Below are 20,871 nucleotides of genomic sequence, written 5' to 3' on the forward strand. Positions count from 1 at the left end.
CTATAGCGTGCAGTCTCCCACATCATTTCTACTATAGCGTGCAGTCTATCGCATCATTTCTACTATAGCGTGCAGTCTACCGCATCATTTCTACTATAGCGTGCAGTCTACTGCATCATTTCTACTATAGCGTGCAGTCTACCGCATAATTTCTACTATAGCGTGCAGTCTGCCACATCATTTCTACTATAGCGTGCAGTCTACCGCATCATTTCTACTATAGTGTGCAACCTACCGCATCATTTCTACTATAGCGAGCAGTCTGCCGCATCATTTCTACTATAGCGTGCAGTCTACAGCATCATTTCTACTATATGGTGCAGTCTACTGCATCATTTCTACTATAGCGTGCAGTTTACTGCATAATTTCTACTATAGTGTGCAGTCTACCGCATAATTTCTACTATAGCGTGCAGTCTCCCACATCATTTCTACTATAGCGTGCAGTCTACCGTATCATTTCTACTATAGCGTGCAGTCTACCGCATAATTTCTACTATAGCGTGCAGCCTACCGCATCATATCTACTATAGCGTGCAGTCTACCGCATCATTTCTACTATGGCGTGCCGTCTCCCACATCATTTCTACTATAGCGTGCAGTCTACCGCATCATTTCTACTATAGCGTGCAGTCTACCACATCATTTCTACTATAGCGTGCAGTCTACCGCATAATTTCTACTATAGCGTGCAGCCTACCGCATCATTTCTACTATAGCGTGCAGTCTACCGCATCATTTCTACTATAGCGTGCAGTCTACTGCATCATTTCTACTATAGCGTGCAGACTACCGCATAATTTCTACTAAAGCATGCAGTCTAACTCATCATTTCTACTATAGCGTGCCGTCCCCACATCATTTCTACTATAGCGTGCAGTCTACCGCATCATTTCTACTATAGTGTGCAGTCTACCGTATCATTTCTACTATAGCGTGCAGTCTACTGCATCATTTCTACTATAGTGTGCAGTCTACCGCATAATTTCTACTATAGCGTGCAGTCTCCCACATCATTTCTACTATAGCGTGCAGTCTATCGCATCATTTCTACTATAGCGTGCAGTGTACCGCATCATTTCTACTATAGCGTGCAGTCTACCGCATCATTTCTACTATAGCGTGCAGTCTACCGCATCATTTCTACTATAACGTGCAGTCTGCAACATCATTTCTACTATAGCGTGCAGTCTACCGCATCATTTCTACTATAGCGTGCAGTCTACCGCATCATTTCTACTATAGCGTGCAGTCTACCGCATCATTTCTACTATAGCGTGCAGTTTACCGCATAATTTCTACTATAGCGTGCAGCCTACCGCATCGTTGCTACTATAGCGTGCAGTCTGCCGCATCATTTCTACTATAGCGTGCAGTCTACAGCATCATTTCTACTATATAGTGCAGTCTACTGCATCATTTCTACTATAGCGTGCAGTCTACTGCATCATTTCTACTATAGTGTGCAGTCTACCGCATAATTTCTACTATAGCGTGCAGTCTCTTACATCATTTCTACTATAGCGTGCAGTCTATCGCATCATTTCTACTATAGCGTGCAGTCTACCGCATCATTTCTACTATAGCGTGCAGTCTACTGCATCATTTCTACTATAGCGTGCAGTCTACCGCATAATTTCTACTATAGCGTGCAGTCTACTGCATCATTTCTACTATAGCGTGCAGTCTACCGCATAATTTCTACTATAGCGTGCAGTCTCCCACATCATTTCTACTATAGCGTGCAGTCTACCGCATCATTTCTACTATAGCGTGCAGTCTACTGCATCATTTCTACTATAGCGTGCAGTCTACTGCATCATTTCTACTATAGTGTGCAGTCTACCACATAATTTCTAATGTAGCGTGCCGTCTCCCACATCATTTCTACTATAGCGTGCAGTCTATCGCATCATTTCTACTATAGCGTGCAGTCTACCATATAATTTCTACCTAAGTGTGCAGTCTACTGCATAATTTCTACTATAGCGTGCAGTCTACCATATAATTTCAACCTAAGTGTGCAGTCTACCGCATAATTTCTACTATAGCGTGCAGTCGACTGCATCATTTCTTCTATAGCGTGCAGTCTACCGCATAATTTCTACTATAGCGTGCAGTCTACTGCATCATTTCTACTATATTGTGCAGTTTACCGCATCATTTCTACTATAGCGTGCAGTCTACCGCATCATTTCCACTATAGTGTGCAGTCTAGAGCATCAATTCTACTATAGCGTGCAGTCTAGCGCATCAATTGTACTATAGCGTGCAGTCTAGTGCATCATTTCTACTATAGCGTGCAGTCTACCGCATAAATTCTACTATAGAGTGCAGTCTGCCGCATAATTTCTACTATAGCGTGCAGTCTGCCGCATCATTTCTACTATAGCGTGCAGTCTCCCGCATCATTTCTACTATAGCGTGCAGTCTGCCGCATCATTTCTACTATAGCGTGCAGTCTCCCGCATCATTTCTACTGCAGCGTGCAGCCTGCCGCATCATTTCTACAATAGCGTGCAGTCTACCGCAGAATTTCTACTATAGCGTGCAGTCTCCCGCATCATTTCTACTATAGCGTGCAGTCTACCGTATCATTTCTACTATAGCGTGCAGTCTTCCGCATAATTTCTACTATAGCGTGCAGCCTACCGCATCATTTCTACTATAGCGTGCAGTCTGCCGCATAATTTCTACTATAGCATGCAGTCTAGCGCATTATTTCTACTATAGCGTGCAGTCTACCTCATCATTTCTACTATAGCGTGCAGTCTACCGCATCATTTCTACTATAGCGTGCAGTCTCCCGCATCATTTCTACTATAGCGTGCAGTCTACCACATCATTTCTACTATAGCGTGCAGTCTACCGCATCATTTCTACAATAGCGTGCAGTCTACCTCGTAATTTCTACTATAGCGTGCAGTCTACCGCATAATTTCTACTATAGCGTGCAGTCTACCCCATAATTTCTACTATAGCGTGCAGTCTCCCGCATCATTTTTACTATAGCGTGCAGTCTACTGTATCATTTCTACTATAGCGTGCAGTCTACCGCATAATTTCTACTATAGCGTGCAGCCTACCGCATCATTTCTACTATAGCGTGCAGTCTGCCGCATCATTTCTACTATAGTGTGCAACCTACCGCATCATTTCTACTATAGCGTGCAGTCTACTGCATCATTTCTACTATAGTGTGCAGTCTACCGCATAATTTCTACTGTAGCGTGCCGTCTCCCACATCATTTCTACTATAGCGTGCAGTCTATCGCATCATTTCTACTATAGCGTGCAGTCTACCGCATAATTTAAACCTAAGTGTGCAGTCTACCGCATAATTTCTACTATAGCATGCAGTCGACTGCATCATTTCTACTATAGCGTGCAGTCTACCGCATAATTTCTACTATAGCGTGCAGTCTACTGCATCATTTCTACTATATTGTGCAGTTTACCGCATCATTTCTACTATAGCGTGCAGTCTACTAGATCATTTCTACTATAGCGTGCAGTCTACCACATTAATTCTACTATAGCGTGCAGTCTACCGCATAATTTCTACAACAGCGTGCAGTCTACCGCATAATTTCTACTATAGCGTGCAGTCTCCCGCATCATTTCTACTATAGCGTGCTGTCTACCGCATAATTTCTACTTTAGCGTGCAGTCTACCGCATAATTTCTACTATAGCGTGCAGTCTACCGTATCATTTCTACTATAGCGTGCAGTCTCCCACATAATTTCTACTTTAGCGTGCTGTCTACCGCCTAATTTCTACTATAGCGTGCAGTCTCCCGCATCATTTCTACTATAGCGTGCAGTCTACCGCATAATTTCTACTATAGCGTGCAGTCTACCGCATCATTTCTACTATGGCGTGCCGTCTCCCACATCATTTCTACTATAGCGTGCAGTCTACCGCATCATTTCTACCTAAGTGCAGTGTACCGCATCATTTCTACTATAGCGTGCAGTCTACTGCATCATTTCTACTATAGCGTGCAGTCTACCGCATAATTTCTACTATAGCATGCAGTCTAACTCATCATTTCTACTATAGCGTGCCGTCTCCCACATAATTTCTACTATAGCGTGCAGTCTCCTACATAATTTCTACTATAGCGTGCAGTCTACCGCATCATTTCTACTATAGTGTGCAGTCTACCGTATCATTTCTACTATAGCGTGCAGTCTACTGCATCATTTCTACTATAGTGTGCAGTCTACCGCATAGATTCTACTATAGCGTGCAGTCTCCCACATCATTTCTACTATAGCGTGCAGTCTATCGCATCATTTCTACTATAGCGTGCAGTCTACCGCATCATTTCTACTATAGCGTGCAGTCTACTGCATCATTTCTACTATAGCGTGCAGTCTACCGCATAATTTCTACTATAGCGTGCAGTCTGCCACATCATTTCTACTATAGCGTGCAGTCTACCGCATCATTTCTACTATAGTGTGCAACCTACCGCATCATTTCTACTATAGCGAGCAGTCTGCCGCATCATTTCTACTATAGCGTGCAGTCTGCAGCATCATTTCTACTATATGGTGCAGTCTACTGCATCATTTCTACTATAGCGTGCAGTCTACTGCATAATTTCTACTATAGTGTGCAGTCTACCGCATAATTTCTACTATAGCGTGCAGTCTCCCACATCATTTCTACTATAGCGTGCAGTCTACCGTATCATTTCTACTATAGCGTGCAGTCTACCGCATAATTTCTACTATAGCGTGCAGCCTACTGCATCATATCTACTATAGCGTGCAGTCTACCGCATCATTTCTACTATGGCGTGCCGTCTCCCACATCATTTCTACTATAGCGTGCAGTCTACCGCATCATTTCTACTATAGCGTGCAGTCTACCGCATCATTTCTACTATAGCGTGCAGTCTACCGCATAATTTCTACTATAGCGTGCAGCCTACCGCATCATTTCTACTATAGCGTGCAGTCTGCCGCATCATTTCTACTATAGCGTGCAGTCTACCGCATCATTTCTACTATAGCGTGCAGTCTACTGCATCATTTCTACTATAGCGTGCAGACTACCGCATAATTTCTACTATAGCATGCAGTCTAACTCATCATTTCTACTATAGCGTGCCGTCCCCACATCATTTCTACTATAGCGTGCAGTCTACCGCATCATTTCTACTATAGTGTGCAGTCTACCGTATCATTTCTACTATAGCGTGCAGTCTACTGCATCATTTCTACTATAGTGTGCAGTCTACCGCATAATTTCTACTATAGCGTGCAGTCTCCCACATCATTTCTACTATAGCGTGCAGTCTATCGCATCATTTCTACTATAGCGTGCAGTCTACCGCATCATTTCTACTATAGCGTGCAGTCTACCGCATCATTTCTACTATAGCGTGCAGTCTACCGCATCATTTCTACTATAGCGTGCAGTCTGCAACATCATTTCTACTATAGCGTGCAGTCTACCGCATCATTTCTACTATAGCGTGCAGTCTACCGCATCATTTCTACTATAGCGTGCAGTCTACCGCATCATTTCTACTATAGCGTGCAGTTTACCGCATAATTTCTACTATAGCGTGCAGCCTACCGCATCGTTTCTACTATAGCGTGCAGTCTGCCGCATCATTTCTACTATAGCGTGCAGTCTACAGCATCATTTCTACTATATAGTGCAGTCTACTGCATCATTTCTACTATAGCGTGCAGTCTACTGCATCATTTCTACTATAGTGTGCAGTCTACCGCATAATTTCTACTATAGCGTGCAGTCTCTTACATCATTTCTACTATAGCGTGCAGTCTATCGCATCATTTCTACTATAGCGTGCAGTCTACCGCATCATTTCTACTATAGCGTGCAGTCTACTGCATCATTTCTACTATAGCGTGCAGTCTACCGCATAATTTCTACTATAGCGTGCAGTCTACTGCATCATTTCTACTATAGCGTGCAGTCTACCGCATAATTTCTACTATAGCGTGCAGTCTCCCACATCATTTCTACTATAGCGTGCAGTCTACCGCATCATTTCTACTATAGCGTGCAGTCTACCGCATCATTTCTACTATAGCGTGCAGTCTACTGCATCATTTCTACTATAGTGTGCAGTCTACCACATAATTTCTACTGTAGCGTGCCGTCTCCCACATCATTTCTACTATAGCGTGCAGTCTATCGCATCATTTCTACTATAGCGTGCAGTCTACCATATAATTTCTACCTAAGTGTGCAGTCTACTGCATAATTTCTACTATAGCGTGCAGTCTACCATATAATTTCAACCTAAGTGTGCAGTCTACTGCATCATTTCTACTATATTGTGCAGTTTACCGCATCATTTCTACTATAGCGTGCAGTCTACCGCATCATTTCCACTATAGTGTGCAGTCTAGAGCATCAATTCAACTATAGCGTGCAGTCTACTGCAACATTTCTACTATATTGTGCAGTTTACCGCATCATTTCTACTATAGCGTGCAGTCCACCGCATCATTTCTACTATAGCATGCAGTCTAGAGCATCAATTCTACTATAGCGTGCAGTCTAGCGCATCAATTGTACTATAGCGTGCAGTCTAGTGCATAATTTCTACTATAGCGTGCAGTCTACCGCATAATTTCTACTATAGAGTGCAGTCTGCCGCATAATTTCTACTATAGCGTGCAGTCTGCCGCATCATTTCTACTATAGCGTGCAGTCTCCCGCATCATTTCTACTATAGCGTGCAGTCTGCCGCATCATTTCTACAATAGCGTGCAGTCTCCCGCATCATTTCTACTGCAGCGTGCAGCCTGCCGCATCATTTCTACAATAGCGTGCAGTCTACCGCAGAATTTCTACTATAGCGTGCAGTCTCCCACATCATTTCTACTATAGCGTGCAGTCTACCGTATCATTTCTACTATAGCGTGCAGTCTTCCGCATAATTTCTACTATAGCGTGCAGCCTACCGCATCATTTCTACTATAGCGTGCAGTCTGCCGCATAATTTCTACTATAGCATGCAGTCTAGCGCATTATTTCTACTATAGCGTGCAGTCTACCTCATCATTTCTACTATAGCGTGCAGTCTACCGCATCATTTCTACTATAGCGTGCAGTCTCCCGCATCATTTCTACTATAGCGTGCAGTCTACCACATCATTTCTACTATAGCGTGCAGTCTACCGCATCATTTCTACAATAGCGTGCAGTCTACCTCGTAATTTCTACTATAGCGTGCAGTCTACCGCATAATTTCTACTATAGCGTGCAGTCTACCCCATAATTTCTACTATAGCGTGCAGCCTACCGCATCATTTCTACTATAGCGTGCAGTCTACTGCATCATTTCTACTATAGTGTGCAGTCTACCGCATAATTTCTACTGTAGCGTCCCGTCTCCCACATCATTTCTACTATAGCGTGCAGTCTATCGCATCATTTCTACTATAGCGTGCAGTCTACCGCATAATTTAAACCTAAGTGTGCAGTCTACCGCATAATTTCTACTATAGCGTGCAGTCGACTGCATCATTTCTACTATAGCGTGCAGTCTACCGCATAATTTCTACTATAGAGTGCAGTCTGCCGCATCATTTCTACTATAGCGTGCAGTCTGCCGCATCATTTCTACTATAGCGTGCAGTCTCCCGCATCATTTCTACTATAGCGTGCAGTCTGCCGCATCACTTCTACTATAGCGTGCAGTCTACCGCATAATTTCTACTATAGCGTGCAGTCTACCGCTTCATTTCTAATATAGCGTGCAGTCTCCCGCATCATTTCTACTATAGCGTGCAGTCTACCGTATCATTTCTACTATAGCGTGCAGTCTACCGCATAATTTCTACTATAGCGTGCAGCCTACCGCATCATTTCTACTATAGCGTGCAGTCTGCCGCATAATTTCTACTATAGCGTGCAGTCTAGCGCATTATTTCTACTATAGCGTGCAGTCTACCTCATCATTTCTACTATAGCGTGCAGTCTACCGCATCATTTCTACTATAGCGTGCAGTCTCCCGCATCATTTCTACTATAGCGTGCAGTCTACCACATCATTTCTACTATAGCGTGCAGTCTACCGCATCATTTCTACTATAGCGTGCAGTCTACCGCGTAATTTCTACTATAGCGTGCAGTCTACCGCGTAATTTCTACAACAGCGTGCAGTCTACCGCATCATTTCTACTATAGCATAGTCTACCGCATCATTTCTACTATAGCGTGCTGTCTACCGCATAATTTCTACTATAGCGTGCAGTCTACCGCATAATTTGTACTATAGTGTGCAGTCTACCGTATCATTTCTACTATAGCGTGCAGTCTCCCACATAATTTCTACTTTAGCGTACAGTCTACCGCCTAATTTCTACTAAAGTGTGCAGTCTCCCGCATCATTTCTACTATAGCGTGCAGTCTAACGCATCATTTCTACTATAGCGTGCAGTCTACCGCATAATTTCTACTATAGTGTGCAGTCTACCGCATAATTTCTACTATAGCGTGCAGTCTCCCGCATCATTTTTACTATAGCGTGCAGTCTACCGTATCATTTCTACTATAGCGTGCAGTCTACTGCATAATTTCTACTATAGCGTGCAGCCTACCGCATCATTTCTACTATAGCGTGCAGTCTGCCGCATCATTTCTACTATAGCGTGCAGTCTAGCGCATTATTTCAACTATAGCATGCAGTCTACCTCATCATTACTACTATAGCGTGCAGTCTACCACATCATTTCTACTATAGCGTGCAGTCTACCGCATCATTTCTACTAAAGCGTGCAGTCTACCGCGTAATTTCTACTATAGCGTGCAGTCTAACGCATAATTTCTACTACAGCGTGCAGTCTACCGCATCATTTCTACTATAGCGTAGTCTACCGCATCATTTCTACTATAGCGTGCTGTCTACCGCATAATTTCTACTTTAGCGTGCAGTCTACCGCATAATTTGTACTATAGTGTGCAGTCTACCGTATCATTTCTACTATAGCGTGCAGTCTCCCACATAATTTCTACTTTAGCGTGCAGTCTGCCGCCTAATTTCTACTATAGCGTGCAGTCTCCCGCATCATTTCTACTATAGCGTGCAGTCTACCTCATCATTTCTACTATAGCGTGCAGTCTAACGCATCATTTCTACTATAGCGTGCAGTCTACCGCATAATTTCTACTATAGCGTGCAGTCTACCGCATCATTTCTACTATAGCGTGCAGTCTGCCGCATCATTTCTACTATAGCGTGCAGTCTACTGCATCATTTCTACTATAGTGTGCAGTCTACCGCATAATTTCTACTATAGCATGCCGTCTCCCACATCATTTCTACTATAGTGTGCAGTCTAACTCATCATTTCTACTATAGCGTGCTGTCTACCGTATCATCTCTACTATAGCGTGCAGTCTCCTACATAATTTCTACTATAGCGTGCAGTCTACCGCATCATTTCTACTATAACGTGCAGTCTACCGCATCATTTCTACTATAGCGTGCAGGCTCCCGCATCATTTCTACTATAGCGTGCAGTCTACCACATCATTTCTACTATAGCGTGCAGTCTACCACATCATTTCTACTATAGCGTGCAGTCTACCGCATAATTTCTACTACAGCGTGCAGTCTACCGCATAATTTCTACTATAGCGTGCAGTCTCCCGCATCATTTCTACTATAGCGTGCTGTCTACTGCATAATCTCTACTTTAGCGTGCAGTCTACCGCATAATTTCTACTATCGTGTGCAGTCTACCGCATAATTTTTACTATAGCGTGCAGTCTCCCACATAATTTCTACTTTAGCGTGCAGTCTACCGCCTAATTTCTACTATAGCGTGCAGTCTCCCGCATCATTTCTACTATAGCGTGCAGTCTACCTCATCATTTCTACTATAGCGTGCAGTCTACCGCATCATTTCTACTATAGCGTGCAGTCTACCGCATCATTTCTACTATAGCATGCAGTCTACTGCATCATTTCTACTATAGCGTGCAGTCTAGCGCATCATTTCTACTATAGCATGCAGTCTAGCGCATCATTTCTACTATAGCGTGCAGTCTAGCGCATCATTTCTACTATAGCGTGCAGTCTACCGCATCATTTCTACTATAGCGCCACATCAGTAAGTAACTTACACGCTATAGAATGAGTTGGCGGCTCATGTCATGTCCATTGGTAGACTGCACGCTACAGGTGGACTGTGCATTATAGACACACATACTGTATGTAGCTTTTCCATAATACAGGAGTAAAATAAAGGATAGGTATAATAATGTGATTATTGATGGTGCACCTAGATAATGTGGGTGATTACTCCATATAGGAATGACATAAGTCCATGTACACATTATAACACATATATCCACTAAACACATTACCAAAACTCTCCGTCTTCTCTTAGGTGATTCAGCGCAATCTGCTGCTCCTGTGACACTGACTCCCACTCTGGAGACCTGTAACCAAATAACATCATTAGGTCTGAGCACTGCATCTAGGTCTGAGCAATGCATGTAGGTCTGAGCACTGCATCTAGGTATGTGCACTGCATGTAGGTCTGAGCACTGCATCTAGGTATGAGCACTGCATCTAGGTATGGGCACTCCATGTAGGTCTGAGCACTGTATGTAGGTCTGAGCAATGCATCTAGGTCTGAGCACTGCATGTAGGTATGAGCACTGCATGTAGGTATGAGCACTGCATGTAGGTCTGAGCACTGCATCTAGGTCTGAGCACTGCATCTAGGTCTGAGCACTGCATGTAGGTATGAGCACTGCATGTAGGTATGAGCACTGCATGTAGGTATGAGCATGCATCTAGGTCTGAGAACTGCATCTAGGTATGTGCACTGCATGTAGGTCTGAGCACTGCATGTAGGTATGAGCACTGCATCTAGGTCTGAGCACTGCATCTAGGTCTGAGCACTGCAACTAGGTATGTGCACTGCATGTAGGTCTGAACACTGCATGTAGGTATGAGCACTGCATGTAGGTCTGAGCACTGCATCTAGGTATGTGCACTGCATCTAGGTATGTGCACTGCATCTAGGTCTGAGCACTGCATGAAGGTCTGAGCACTGCATGTAGGTATGAGCACTGCATCTAGGTCTGAGCACTGCATCTAGGTATGAACACTGCATCTAGGTATGAACACTGCATGTAGGTATGAGCACTGCATCTAGGTATGAGCACTGCATCTAGGTATGAACACTGCATGTAGGTCTGAGCACTGCATGTAGGTCTGAGCACTGCATGTAGGTATGAGCACTGCATGTAGGTATGTGCACTGCATGTAGGTATGAGCACTGCATCTAGGTCTGAGCACTGCATCTAGGTCTGAGCACTGCAACTAGGTATGTGCACTGCATGTAGGTCTGAGCACTGCATGTAGGTCTGAGCACTGCATGTAGGTATGAGCACTGCATCTAGGTCTGAGCACTGCATGTAGGTATGAGCACTGCAACTAGGTCTGAGCACTGCATGTAGGTCTGAGCACTGCAACTAGGTATGTGCACTGCATGTAGGTCTGAACACTGCATGTAGTTATGAACACTGCATGTAGGAATGAGCACTGCATCTAGGTGTGAGCACTGCATGTAGGTGTGAGCACTGCATCTAGGTAAGAGCAATGCATGTAGGTGTGAGCACTGCATCTAGGTATGTGCACTGCATCTAGGTATGAGCACTGCATCTAGGTATGAACACTGCATGTAGGTATGAACACTGCATGTAGGTTTGAACACTGCATGTAGGTATGTGCACTCCATCTAGGAATGAGCACTGCATGTAGGTATGAGCACTGCATCTAGGTCTGAACACTGCATGTAGGTATGAGCACTGTATCTAGGTCTGAGCACTGCATCTAGGTATGAGCACTGCATCTAGGTCTGAGCACTGCATCAAGGTCTGAGCACTGCATCTAGTTATGAGCACTGCATGTAGGTATGAGCACTGCATATAGGTATGAGCACTGCATCTAGGTATGTGCACTGCATCTAGGTATGTGCACTGCATCTAGGTCTGAGCACTGCATCTAGGTCTGAGCACTGCATGAAGGTCTGAGCACTGCATGAAGGTATGAGCACTGCATCTAGGTCTGAGCACTGCATCTAGGTCTGAGCACTGCATCTAGGTATGAACACTGCATGTAGGTATGAGCACTGCATCTAGGTATGAGCACTGCATCTAGGTATGAGCACTGCATGTAGGTATGAGCACTGTATGTAGGTATGAACACTGCATGTACTTATGAGCATTGCAAATAGGTATGAGCACTGCATCGTCTGATTCTAGGTATGAGCACTGCATGTAGCTATGAGCAGTGCATCTAGGTATGAGCACTGCATCTAGGAATGAGCACTGCATGTAGGTATGAGCACTGCATCTAGGTATGAGCACTGCATCTAGGTATGGGCACTCCATGTAGGTCTGAGCACTGTATGTAGGTCTGAGCAATGCATCTAGGTCTGAGCACTGCATGTAGGTATGAGCACTGCATGTAGGTATGAGCACTGCATGTAGGTCTGAGCACTGCATCTAGGTCTGAGCACTGCATCTAGGTCTGAGCACTGCATGTAGGTATGAGCACTGCATGTAGGTATGAGCACTGCATGTAGGTATGAGCATGCATCTAGGTCTGAGAACTGCATCTAGGTATGTGCACTGCATGTAGGTCTGAGCACTGCATGTAGGTATGAGCACTGCATCTAGGTCTGAGCACTGCATCTAGGTCTGAGCACTGCAACTAGGTATGTGCACTGCATGTAGGTCTGAACACTGCATGTAGGTATGAGCACTGCATGTAGGTCTGAGCACTGCATCTAGGTATGTGCACTGCATCTAGGTATGTGCACTGCATCTAGGTCTGAGCACTGCATGAAGGTCTGAGCACTGCATGTAGGTATGAGCACTGCATCTAGGTCTGAGCACTGCATCTAGGTATGAACACTGCATCTAGGTATGAACACTGCATGTAGGTATGAGCACTGCATCTAGGTATGAGCACTGCATCTAGGTATGAGCACTGCATGTAGGTCTGAGCACTGCATGTAGGTCTGAGCACTGCATGTAGGTATGAGCACTGCATGTAGGTATGTGCACTGCATGTAGGTATGAGCACTGCATCTAGGTCTGAGCACTGCATCTAGGTCTGAGCACTGCAACTAGGTATGTGCACTGCATGTAGGTCTGAGCACTGCATGTAGGTCTGAGCACTGCATGTAGGTATGAGCACTGCATCTAGGTCTGAGCACTGCATGTAGGTATGAGCACTGCATCTAGGTCTGAGCACTGCATGTAGGTCTGAGCACTGCAACTAGGTATGTGCACTGCATGTAGGTCTGAACACTGCATGTAGTTATGAACACTGCATGTAGGAATGAGCACTGCATCTAGGTGTGAGCACTGCATGTAGGTGTGAGCACTGCATCTAGGTAAGAGCAATGCATGTAGGTGTGAGCACTGCATCTAGGTATGTGCACTGCATCTAGGTATGAGCACTGCATCTAGGTATGAACACTGCATGTAGGTATGAACACTGCATGTAGGTTTGAACACTGCATGTAGGTATGTGCACTCCATCTAGGAATGAGCACTGCATGTAGGTATGAGCACTGCATCTAGGTCTGAACACTGCATGTAGGTATGAGCACTGTATCTAGGTCTGAGCACTGCATCTAGGTATGAGCACTGCATCTAGGTCTGAGCACTGCATCAAGGTCTGAGCACTGCATCTAGTTATGAGCACTGCATGTAGGTATGAGCACTGCATATAGGTATGAGCACTGCATCTAGGTATGTGCACTGCATCTAGGTATGTGCACTGCATCTAGGTCTGAGCACTGCATCTAGGTCTGAGCACTGCATGAAGGTCTGAGCACTGCATGAAGGTATGAGCACTGCATCTAGGTCTGAGCACTGCATCTAGGTCTGAGCACTGCATCTAGGTATGAACACTGCATGTAGGTATGAGCACTGCATCTAGGTATGAGCACTGCATCTAGGTATGAGCACTGCATGTAGGTATGAGCACTGTATGTAGGTATGAACACTGCATGTACTTATGAGCATTGCAAATAGGTATGAGCACTGCATCGTCTGATTCTAGGTATGAGCACTGCATGTAGCTATGAGCAGTGCATCTAGGTATGAGCACTGCATCTAGGAATGAGCACTGCATGTAGGTATGAGCACTGCATCTAGGTATGAGCACTGCATCTAGGTATGGGCACTCCATGTAGGTCTGAGCACTGTATGTAGGTCTGAGCAATGCATCTAGGTCTGAGCACTGCATGTAGGTATGAGCACTGCATGTAGGTATGAGCACTGCATGTAGGTCTGAGCACTGCATCTAGGTCTGAGCACTGCATCTAGGTCTGAGCACTGCATGTAGGTATGAGCACTGCATGTAGGTATGAGCACTGCATGTAGGTATGAGCATGCATCTAGGTCTGAGAACTGCATCTAGGTATGTGCACTGCATGTAGGTCTGAGCACTGCATGTAGGTATGAGCACTGCATCTAGGTCTGAGCACTGCATCTAGGTCTGAGCACTGCAACTAGGTATGTGCACTGCATGTAGGTCTGAACACTGCATGTAGGTATGAGCACTGCATGTAGGTCTGAGCACTGCATCTAGGTATGTGCACTGCATCTAGGTATGTGCACTGCATCTAGGTCTGAGCACTGCATGAAGGTCTGAGCACTGCATGTAGGTATGAGCACTGCATCTAGGTCTGAGCACTGCATCTAGGTATGAACACTGCATCTAGGTATGAACACTGCATGTAGGTATGAGCACTGCATCTAGGTATGAGCACTGCATCTAGGTATGAGCACTGCATGTAGGTCTGAGCACTGCATGTAGGTCTGAGCACTGCATGTAGGTATGAGCACTGCATGTAGGTATGTGCACTGCATGTAGGTATGAGCACTGCATCTAGGTCTGAGCACTGCATCTAGGTCTGAGCACTGCAACTAGGTATGTGCACTGCATGTAGGTCTGAGCACTGCATGTAGGTCTGAGCACTGCATGTAGGTATGAGCACTGCATCTAGGTCTGAGCACTGCATGTAGGTATGAGCACTGCATCTAGGTCTGAGCACTGCATGTAGGTCTGAGCACTGCAACTAGGTATGTGCACTGCATGTAGGTCTGAACACTGCATGTAGTTATGAACACTGCATGTAGGAATGAGCACTGCATCTAGGTGTGAGCACTGCATGTAGGTGTGAGCACTGCATCTAGGTAAGAGCAATGCATGTAGGTGTGAGCACTGCATCTAGGTATGTGCACTGCATCTAGGTATGAGCACTGCATCTAGGTATGAACACTGCATGTAGGTATGAACACTGCATGTAGGTTTGAACACTGCATGTAGGTATGTGCACTCCATCTAGGAATGAGCACTGCATGTAGGTATGAGCACTGCATCTAGGTCTGAACACTGCATGTAGGTATGAGCACTGTATCTAGGTCTGAGCACTGCATCTAGGTATGAGCACTGCATCTAGGTCTGAGCACTGCATCAAGGTCTGAGCACTGCATCTAGTTATGAGCACTGCATGTAGGTATGAGCACTGCATATAGGTATGAGCACTGCATCTAGGTATGTGCACTGCATCTAGGTATGTGCACTGCATCTAGGTCTGAGCACTGCATCTAGGTCTGAGCACTGCATGAAGGTCTGAGCACTGCATGAAGGTATGAGCACTGCATCTAGGTCTGAGCACTGCATCTAGGTCTGAGCACTGCATCTAGGTATGAACACTGCATGTAGGTATGAGCACTGCATCTAGGTATGAGCACTGCATCTAGGTATGAGCACTGCATGTAGGTATGAGCACTGTATGTAGGTATGAACACTGCATGTACTTATGAGCATTGCAAATAGGTATGAGCACTGCATTGTCTGATTCTAGGTATGAGCACTGCATGTAGCTATGAGCAGTGCATATAGGTATGAGCACTGCATCTAGGAATGAGCACTGCATGTAGGTATGAGCACTGCATGTAGGTCTGAGCAATGCATCTAGGTATGTGCACTGCATGTAGGTATGTGCACTGCATGTAGGTCTGAGCACTGCATCTAGGTCTGAGCACTGCAACTAGGTATGTGCACTGCATGTAGGTCTGAGCACTGCATGTAGGTCTGAGCACTGCATCTAGGTCTGAGCACTGCATGTAGGTATGAGCACTGCATCTAGGTCTGAGCACTGCATGTAGGTCTGAGCACTGCAACTAGGTATGTGCACTGCATGTAGGTCTGAACACTGCATGTAGGTATGAACACTGCATGTAGGAATGAGCACTGCATCTAGGTGTGAGCACTGCATGTAGGTGTGAGCACTGCATGTAGGTGTGAGCACTGCATCTAGGTAAGAGCACTGCATGTAGGTGTGAGCACTGCATCTAGGTATGAACACTGCATGTAGGTATGAACACTGCATGTAGGTTTGAACACTGCATGTAGGTATGTGCACTCCATCTAGGAATGAGCACTGCATGTAGGTATGAGCACTGCATCTAGGTCTGAACACTGCATGTAGGTATGAGCACTTTATCTAGGTCTGAGCACTGCATCTAGGTCTGAGCACTGCATCTAGGTCTGAGCACTGCAACTAGGTATGAGCACTGCATGTAGGTATGAGCACTGCATCTAGGTCTGAGCACTGCATCTAGGTCTGAGCACTGCATCTAGGTCTGAGCACTGCAACTAGGTATGTGCACTGTATCTAGGTCTGAACACTGTATCTAGGTATGAGCACTGCATCTAGGTCTGAGCACTGCATCAAGGTCTGAGCACTGCATCTAGTTATGAGCACTGCATGTAGGTATGAGCACTGCATGTAGGTATGAGCACTGCATCTAGGTATGTGCACTGCATTTAGGTATGTGTACTGCATCTTGGTATGTGCACTGCATCTAGGTCTGAGCACTGCATCTAGGTCTGAGCACTGCATCTAGGTCTGAGCACTGCATGAAGGTCTGAGCACTGCATGTAGGTATGAGCACTGCATCTAGGTCTGAGCATCTAGGTCTGAGCACTGCATCTAGGTATGAACACTGCATGTAGGTATGAGCACTGCATCTAGGTATGAGCACTGCATGTAGGTATGAGCACTGTATGTAGGTATGAACACTGCATGTACTTATGAGCATTGCAAATAGGTATGAGCACTGCATCGTCTGATTCTAGGTATGAGCACTGCATGTAGCTATGAGCAGTGCATCTAGGTATGAGCACTGCATCTAGGAATGAGCACTGCATGTAGGTATGAGCACTGCATGTAGGTCTGAACACTGCATGTAGGTATGAGTACTGTATCTAGGTCTGAGCACTGCATGTAGGTATGAGCACTGCATCCAGGTATGAGCACTGCAACTAGGTATGTGCACTGCATGTAGGTATGAGCACTGCATGTAGGTATGAGCACTGCATGAAGGAATGAGCACTGCATCTAGGTCTGAGCACTGCATCTAGGTCTGAGCACTGCATGTAGGTATTAACGCTGCATGTAGGTATGAGCACTGCATCTTGGTATGAGCACTACATGTACGTATGAGCACTGCATCTAGGTCTGGGCAATGCATGTAGGTATGAGCACTGCATCTAGGAAGGAGCAATGCATCTAGGTCTGAACATTGCATGTAGGTATGAGTACTGTATCTAGGTATGAGCACTGCATGTAGGTCTGAGCACTGCATCTAGGTCTGAGCACTGCAACTAGGTATGTGCACTGCATGTAGGTATGAGCACTGCATGTAGGTATGAGCACTGCATGTAGGAATGAGCACTGCATCTAGGTCTGAGCACTGCATGTAGGTATTAACACTACATGTAGGTATGAGCACTGCATCTAGGTATGAGCACTGCATCTAGGTATGAGCACGGCATGTAGGTATGAGCACGGCATGTAGGTATGAGCACGGCATGTAGGTATGAGCACGGCATCTGGGTATGAGCACTGCATCAAGGTCTGAGCACTGCATCAAGGTCTGAGCACTGCATCAAGGTATGAGCACTGCATGTAGGTATGAGCACTGCATGTAGGTCTGAGCACTGCATCAAGGTCTGAGCACTGCATCAAGGTATGAGCACTGCATGTAGGTATGAGCACTGCATGTAGGTCTGAGCACTGCATCAAGGTCTGAGCACTGCATGGAGGTATGAGCACTGCAACTAGGTATGTACACCTCCCTAGAGGTGGTTCCTGTGCAGGAGGCGTGGCTCAGTACAAGTCCCTAGAGGTGGTTCCTGTGCAGGAGGCGTTGCTCAGTACAAGTCCCTAGAGGTGGTTCCTGTGCAGGAGGCGGGGTTCAGTATATGTCGCTGGAGGTGGTTCCTGTGCAGGAGTTGCGGCTCAGTACAAGTCCCTAGAGGTGGTTCCTGTGCAGGAGGCACGGCTCAGTACAAATCCCTAGAGGTGGTCCCTGTGCAGGAGGTGCGGCTCAGTACATGTCCCTAGAGGTGGTTCCTGTGCAGGAGGTGCGGCTCAGTACATGTCCCTAGAGATGGTTCCTGTGCAGTAGGTGCGGCTCAGCACATGTCCCTAGAGGTGGTTCCTGTGCAGGAGGTGCGGCTCAGTACAAGTCCCTAGAGGTGGTTCCTGTGCAGGAGGTGCAGCTCAGTACAAGTCCCTAGAGGTGGTTCCTGTGTAGGAGGTGCGGCTCAGTACATATCCCTAGAGGTGGTTCCTGTGCAGGAGGTGCGGCTCAGTACAAGTCCCTAGAGGTGGTTACTGTGCAGGAGGCGTGGCTCAGTACAAGTCCCTAGAGGTGGTTCCTGTGTAGGAGGTGCGGCTCAGTACATGTCCCTAGAGGTGGTTCCTGTGCAGGAGGCGCGGCTCAGTACAAGTCCCTAGAGGTGGTTCCTCTGCGGAAGGCGGGGCTCAGTACATGTCCCTAGAGGTGGTTCCTGTGCAGGAGGCGCGGCTCAGTACCAGTCCCTAGAGGTGGTTCCTGTGCAGGAGGCGTGGCTCAGTACATGTCCGTAGAGGTGGTTCCTGTGCAGGAGGCGCGGCTCAGTACCAGTCCCTAGAGGTGGTTCCTGTGCAGGAGGCGCGGCTCAGTACAAGTCTCTAGAGGTGGTTCCTGTGCAGGAGGTGCGGCTCAGTACAAGTCCCTAGGGGTGGTTCCTGTGCAGGAGGCACGGCTCAGTACAAGTCCCTAGAGGTGGTTCCTGTGCAGGAGGCTTGGCTCAGTACCAGTCCCTAGAGGTGGTTCCTGTGCAGGAGGCGCAGCTCAGTACATGTCCCTAGAGGTGGTTTCTGTGCAGGAGGCGTGGCTCAGTACAAGTCCCTAGAGGTGGTTCCTGTGCAGGAGGCACGGCTCAGTACAAGTCCTTAGAGGTGGTTCCTGTGCAGGAGGTGAGGCTCAGTACATGTCCCTAGAGGAGGTTCCTGTGTGGGAGGTGCGGCTCAGTACATGTCCCTAGAGGTGGTTCCTGTATAGTAGGTGCAGCTCAATACATGTCCCTAGAGGTGGTTCCTGTGCAGGAGGCGTGGCTCAGTACATGTCCCTAGAGGTGGTTCCTGTGCAGGAGGCGCGGCTCAGTACAAGTCCCTAGAGGTGGTCCCTGTGCAGGAGGCGCGGCTCACTACAAGTCCCTAGAGGTGGTTCCTGTCCAGGAGGCGCGGCTCAGTACATGTCCCTAGAAGTGGTTCCTGTGCAGGAGGCACGGCTCAGTACAAGTCCCTAGAGGTGGTTCCTGTGCAGGAGGCGTGGCTCAGTACAAGTCCCTAGAGGTGGATCCTGTGCAGGAGGCGCGGCTCACTACAAGTCCCTAGAGGTGGTTCCTGTCCAAGAGGCGCGGCTCAGTACATGTCCCTAGAGGTGGTTCCTGTGCAGGAGGCACGGCTCAGTACAAGTCCCTAGAGGTAGTTCCTGTGCAGGAGGCGCGGCTCAGTACATGTCCCTAGAAGTGGTTCCTGTGCAGGAGGCACGGCTCAGTACAAGTCCCTAGAGGCGGTTCCTGTGCAGGAGGCGTGGCTCAGTACAAGTCCCTAGAGGTGGTTCCTGTGCAGGAGGTGTGGCTCAGTACATGTCCCTAGAGGTGGTTCCTGTGCAGGAGGCGCGGCTCAGTACATGTCCCTAGAGGTGGTTCCTGTGCAGGAGGCACGGCTCAGTACAAGTCCCTAGAGGTAGTTCCTGTGCAGGAGGCGCGGCTCAGTACATGTCCCTAGAGGTGGTCCCTATGCAGGAGGTTTGGCTCAGTACAAGTCCCTAGAGGTGGTCCCTGTGCAGGAGGCGCGGCTCAGAACAAGTCCTTAGAGGTGGCTCCTGTGCAGGAGGCGTGGCTCAGTACATGTCCCTAGAGGTGGTTCCTGTGCAGGAGGCGTGGCTCAGTACATGTCCCTAGAGATGGTTCCTGTGCAGGAGGTGCGGCTCAGTACAAGTCCCTAGAGATGGTTCCTATGCAGTAGGTGTGGCTCAGTACATGTCCCTAGAGGTGGTTCCTGTGCAGGAGATGTGGCTCAGTACATATCCTTAGAGGTGGTTCCTGTGCAGGAGGCGTGGCTCAGTACAAGTCCCTAGAGGTGGTTCCTGTGCAGGAGGCGCGGCTCAGTACAAGTCGCTAGAGGTGGTTCCTGTGCAGGAGGCGCGGCTCAGTACTTCTCCCTAGAGGTGGTTCCTGTGCAGGATGTGCGGCTCAGTACAAGTCCCTAGAGTTGGTTCCTGTGCAGGAGGTGCGGCTCAGTACAAGTCCCTAGAGGTGGTTCCTGTGCTGGAGGCGCGGCTCAGTACAAGTCCCTAGAGGTGATTCCTGTGCAGGAGATGAGGCTCAGTACATGTCCTTAGAGGCGGTTTCTGTGCAGGAGGCTTGGCTCAGTACAAGTCCCTAGAGGTGGTTCCTGTGCAGGAGGCGCGGCTCAGTACAAGTCCC

The 20,871-nt window shown here is 47.0% G+C and overlaps 1 protein-coding gene across 2 annotated transcripts in view; it reads right to left on the reverse strand.

Annotated features, from left to right (window-relative positions):
- LOC148442504 (calpain-1 catalytic subunit-like) overlaps positions 1 to 20,871 on the reverse strand; it is a 193,876-nt gene that overhangs the window by 104,802 nt on the left and 68,203 nt on the right. For both annotated transcript variants that reach the window (XM_088463878.1, XM_088463879.1), the window contains exon 9: positions 10,371 to 10,445. In XM_088463878.1, the coding sequence (XP_088320004.1) occupies positions 10,371 to 10,445 (75 nt within the window). The remainder of the gene's footprint in view (positions 1 to 10,370; positions 10,446 to 20,871) is intronic.

This window comes from Taudactylus pleione, unplaced genomic scaffold (assembly GCF_031769625.1).
Source record: "Taudactylus pleione unplaced genomic scaffold, aTauple2 ptg001487l, whole genome shotgun sequence".
Classification (NCBI taxonomy): domain Eukaryota; kingdom Metazoa; phylum Chordata; class Amphibia; order Anura; family Myobatrachidae; genus Taudactylus; species Taudactylus pleione.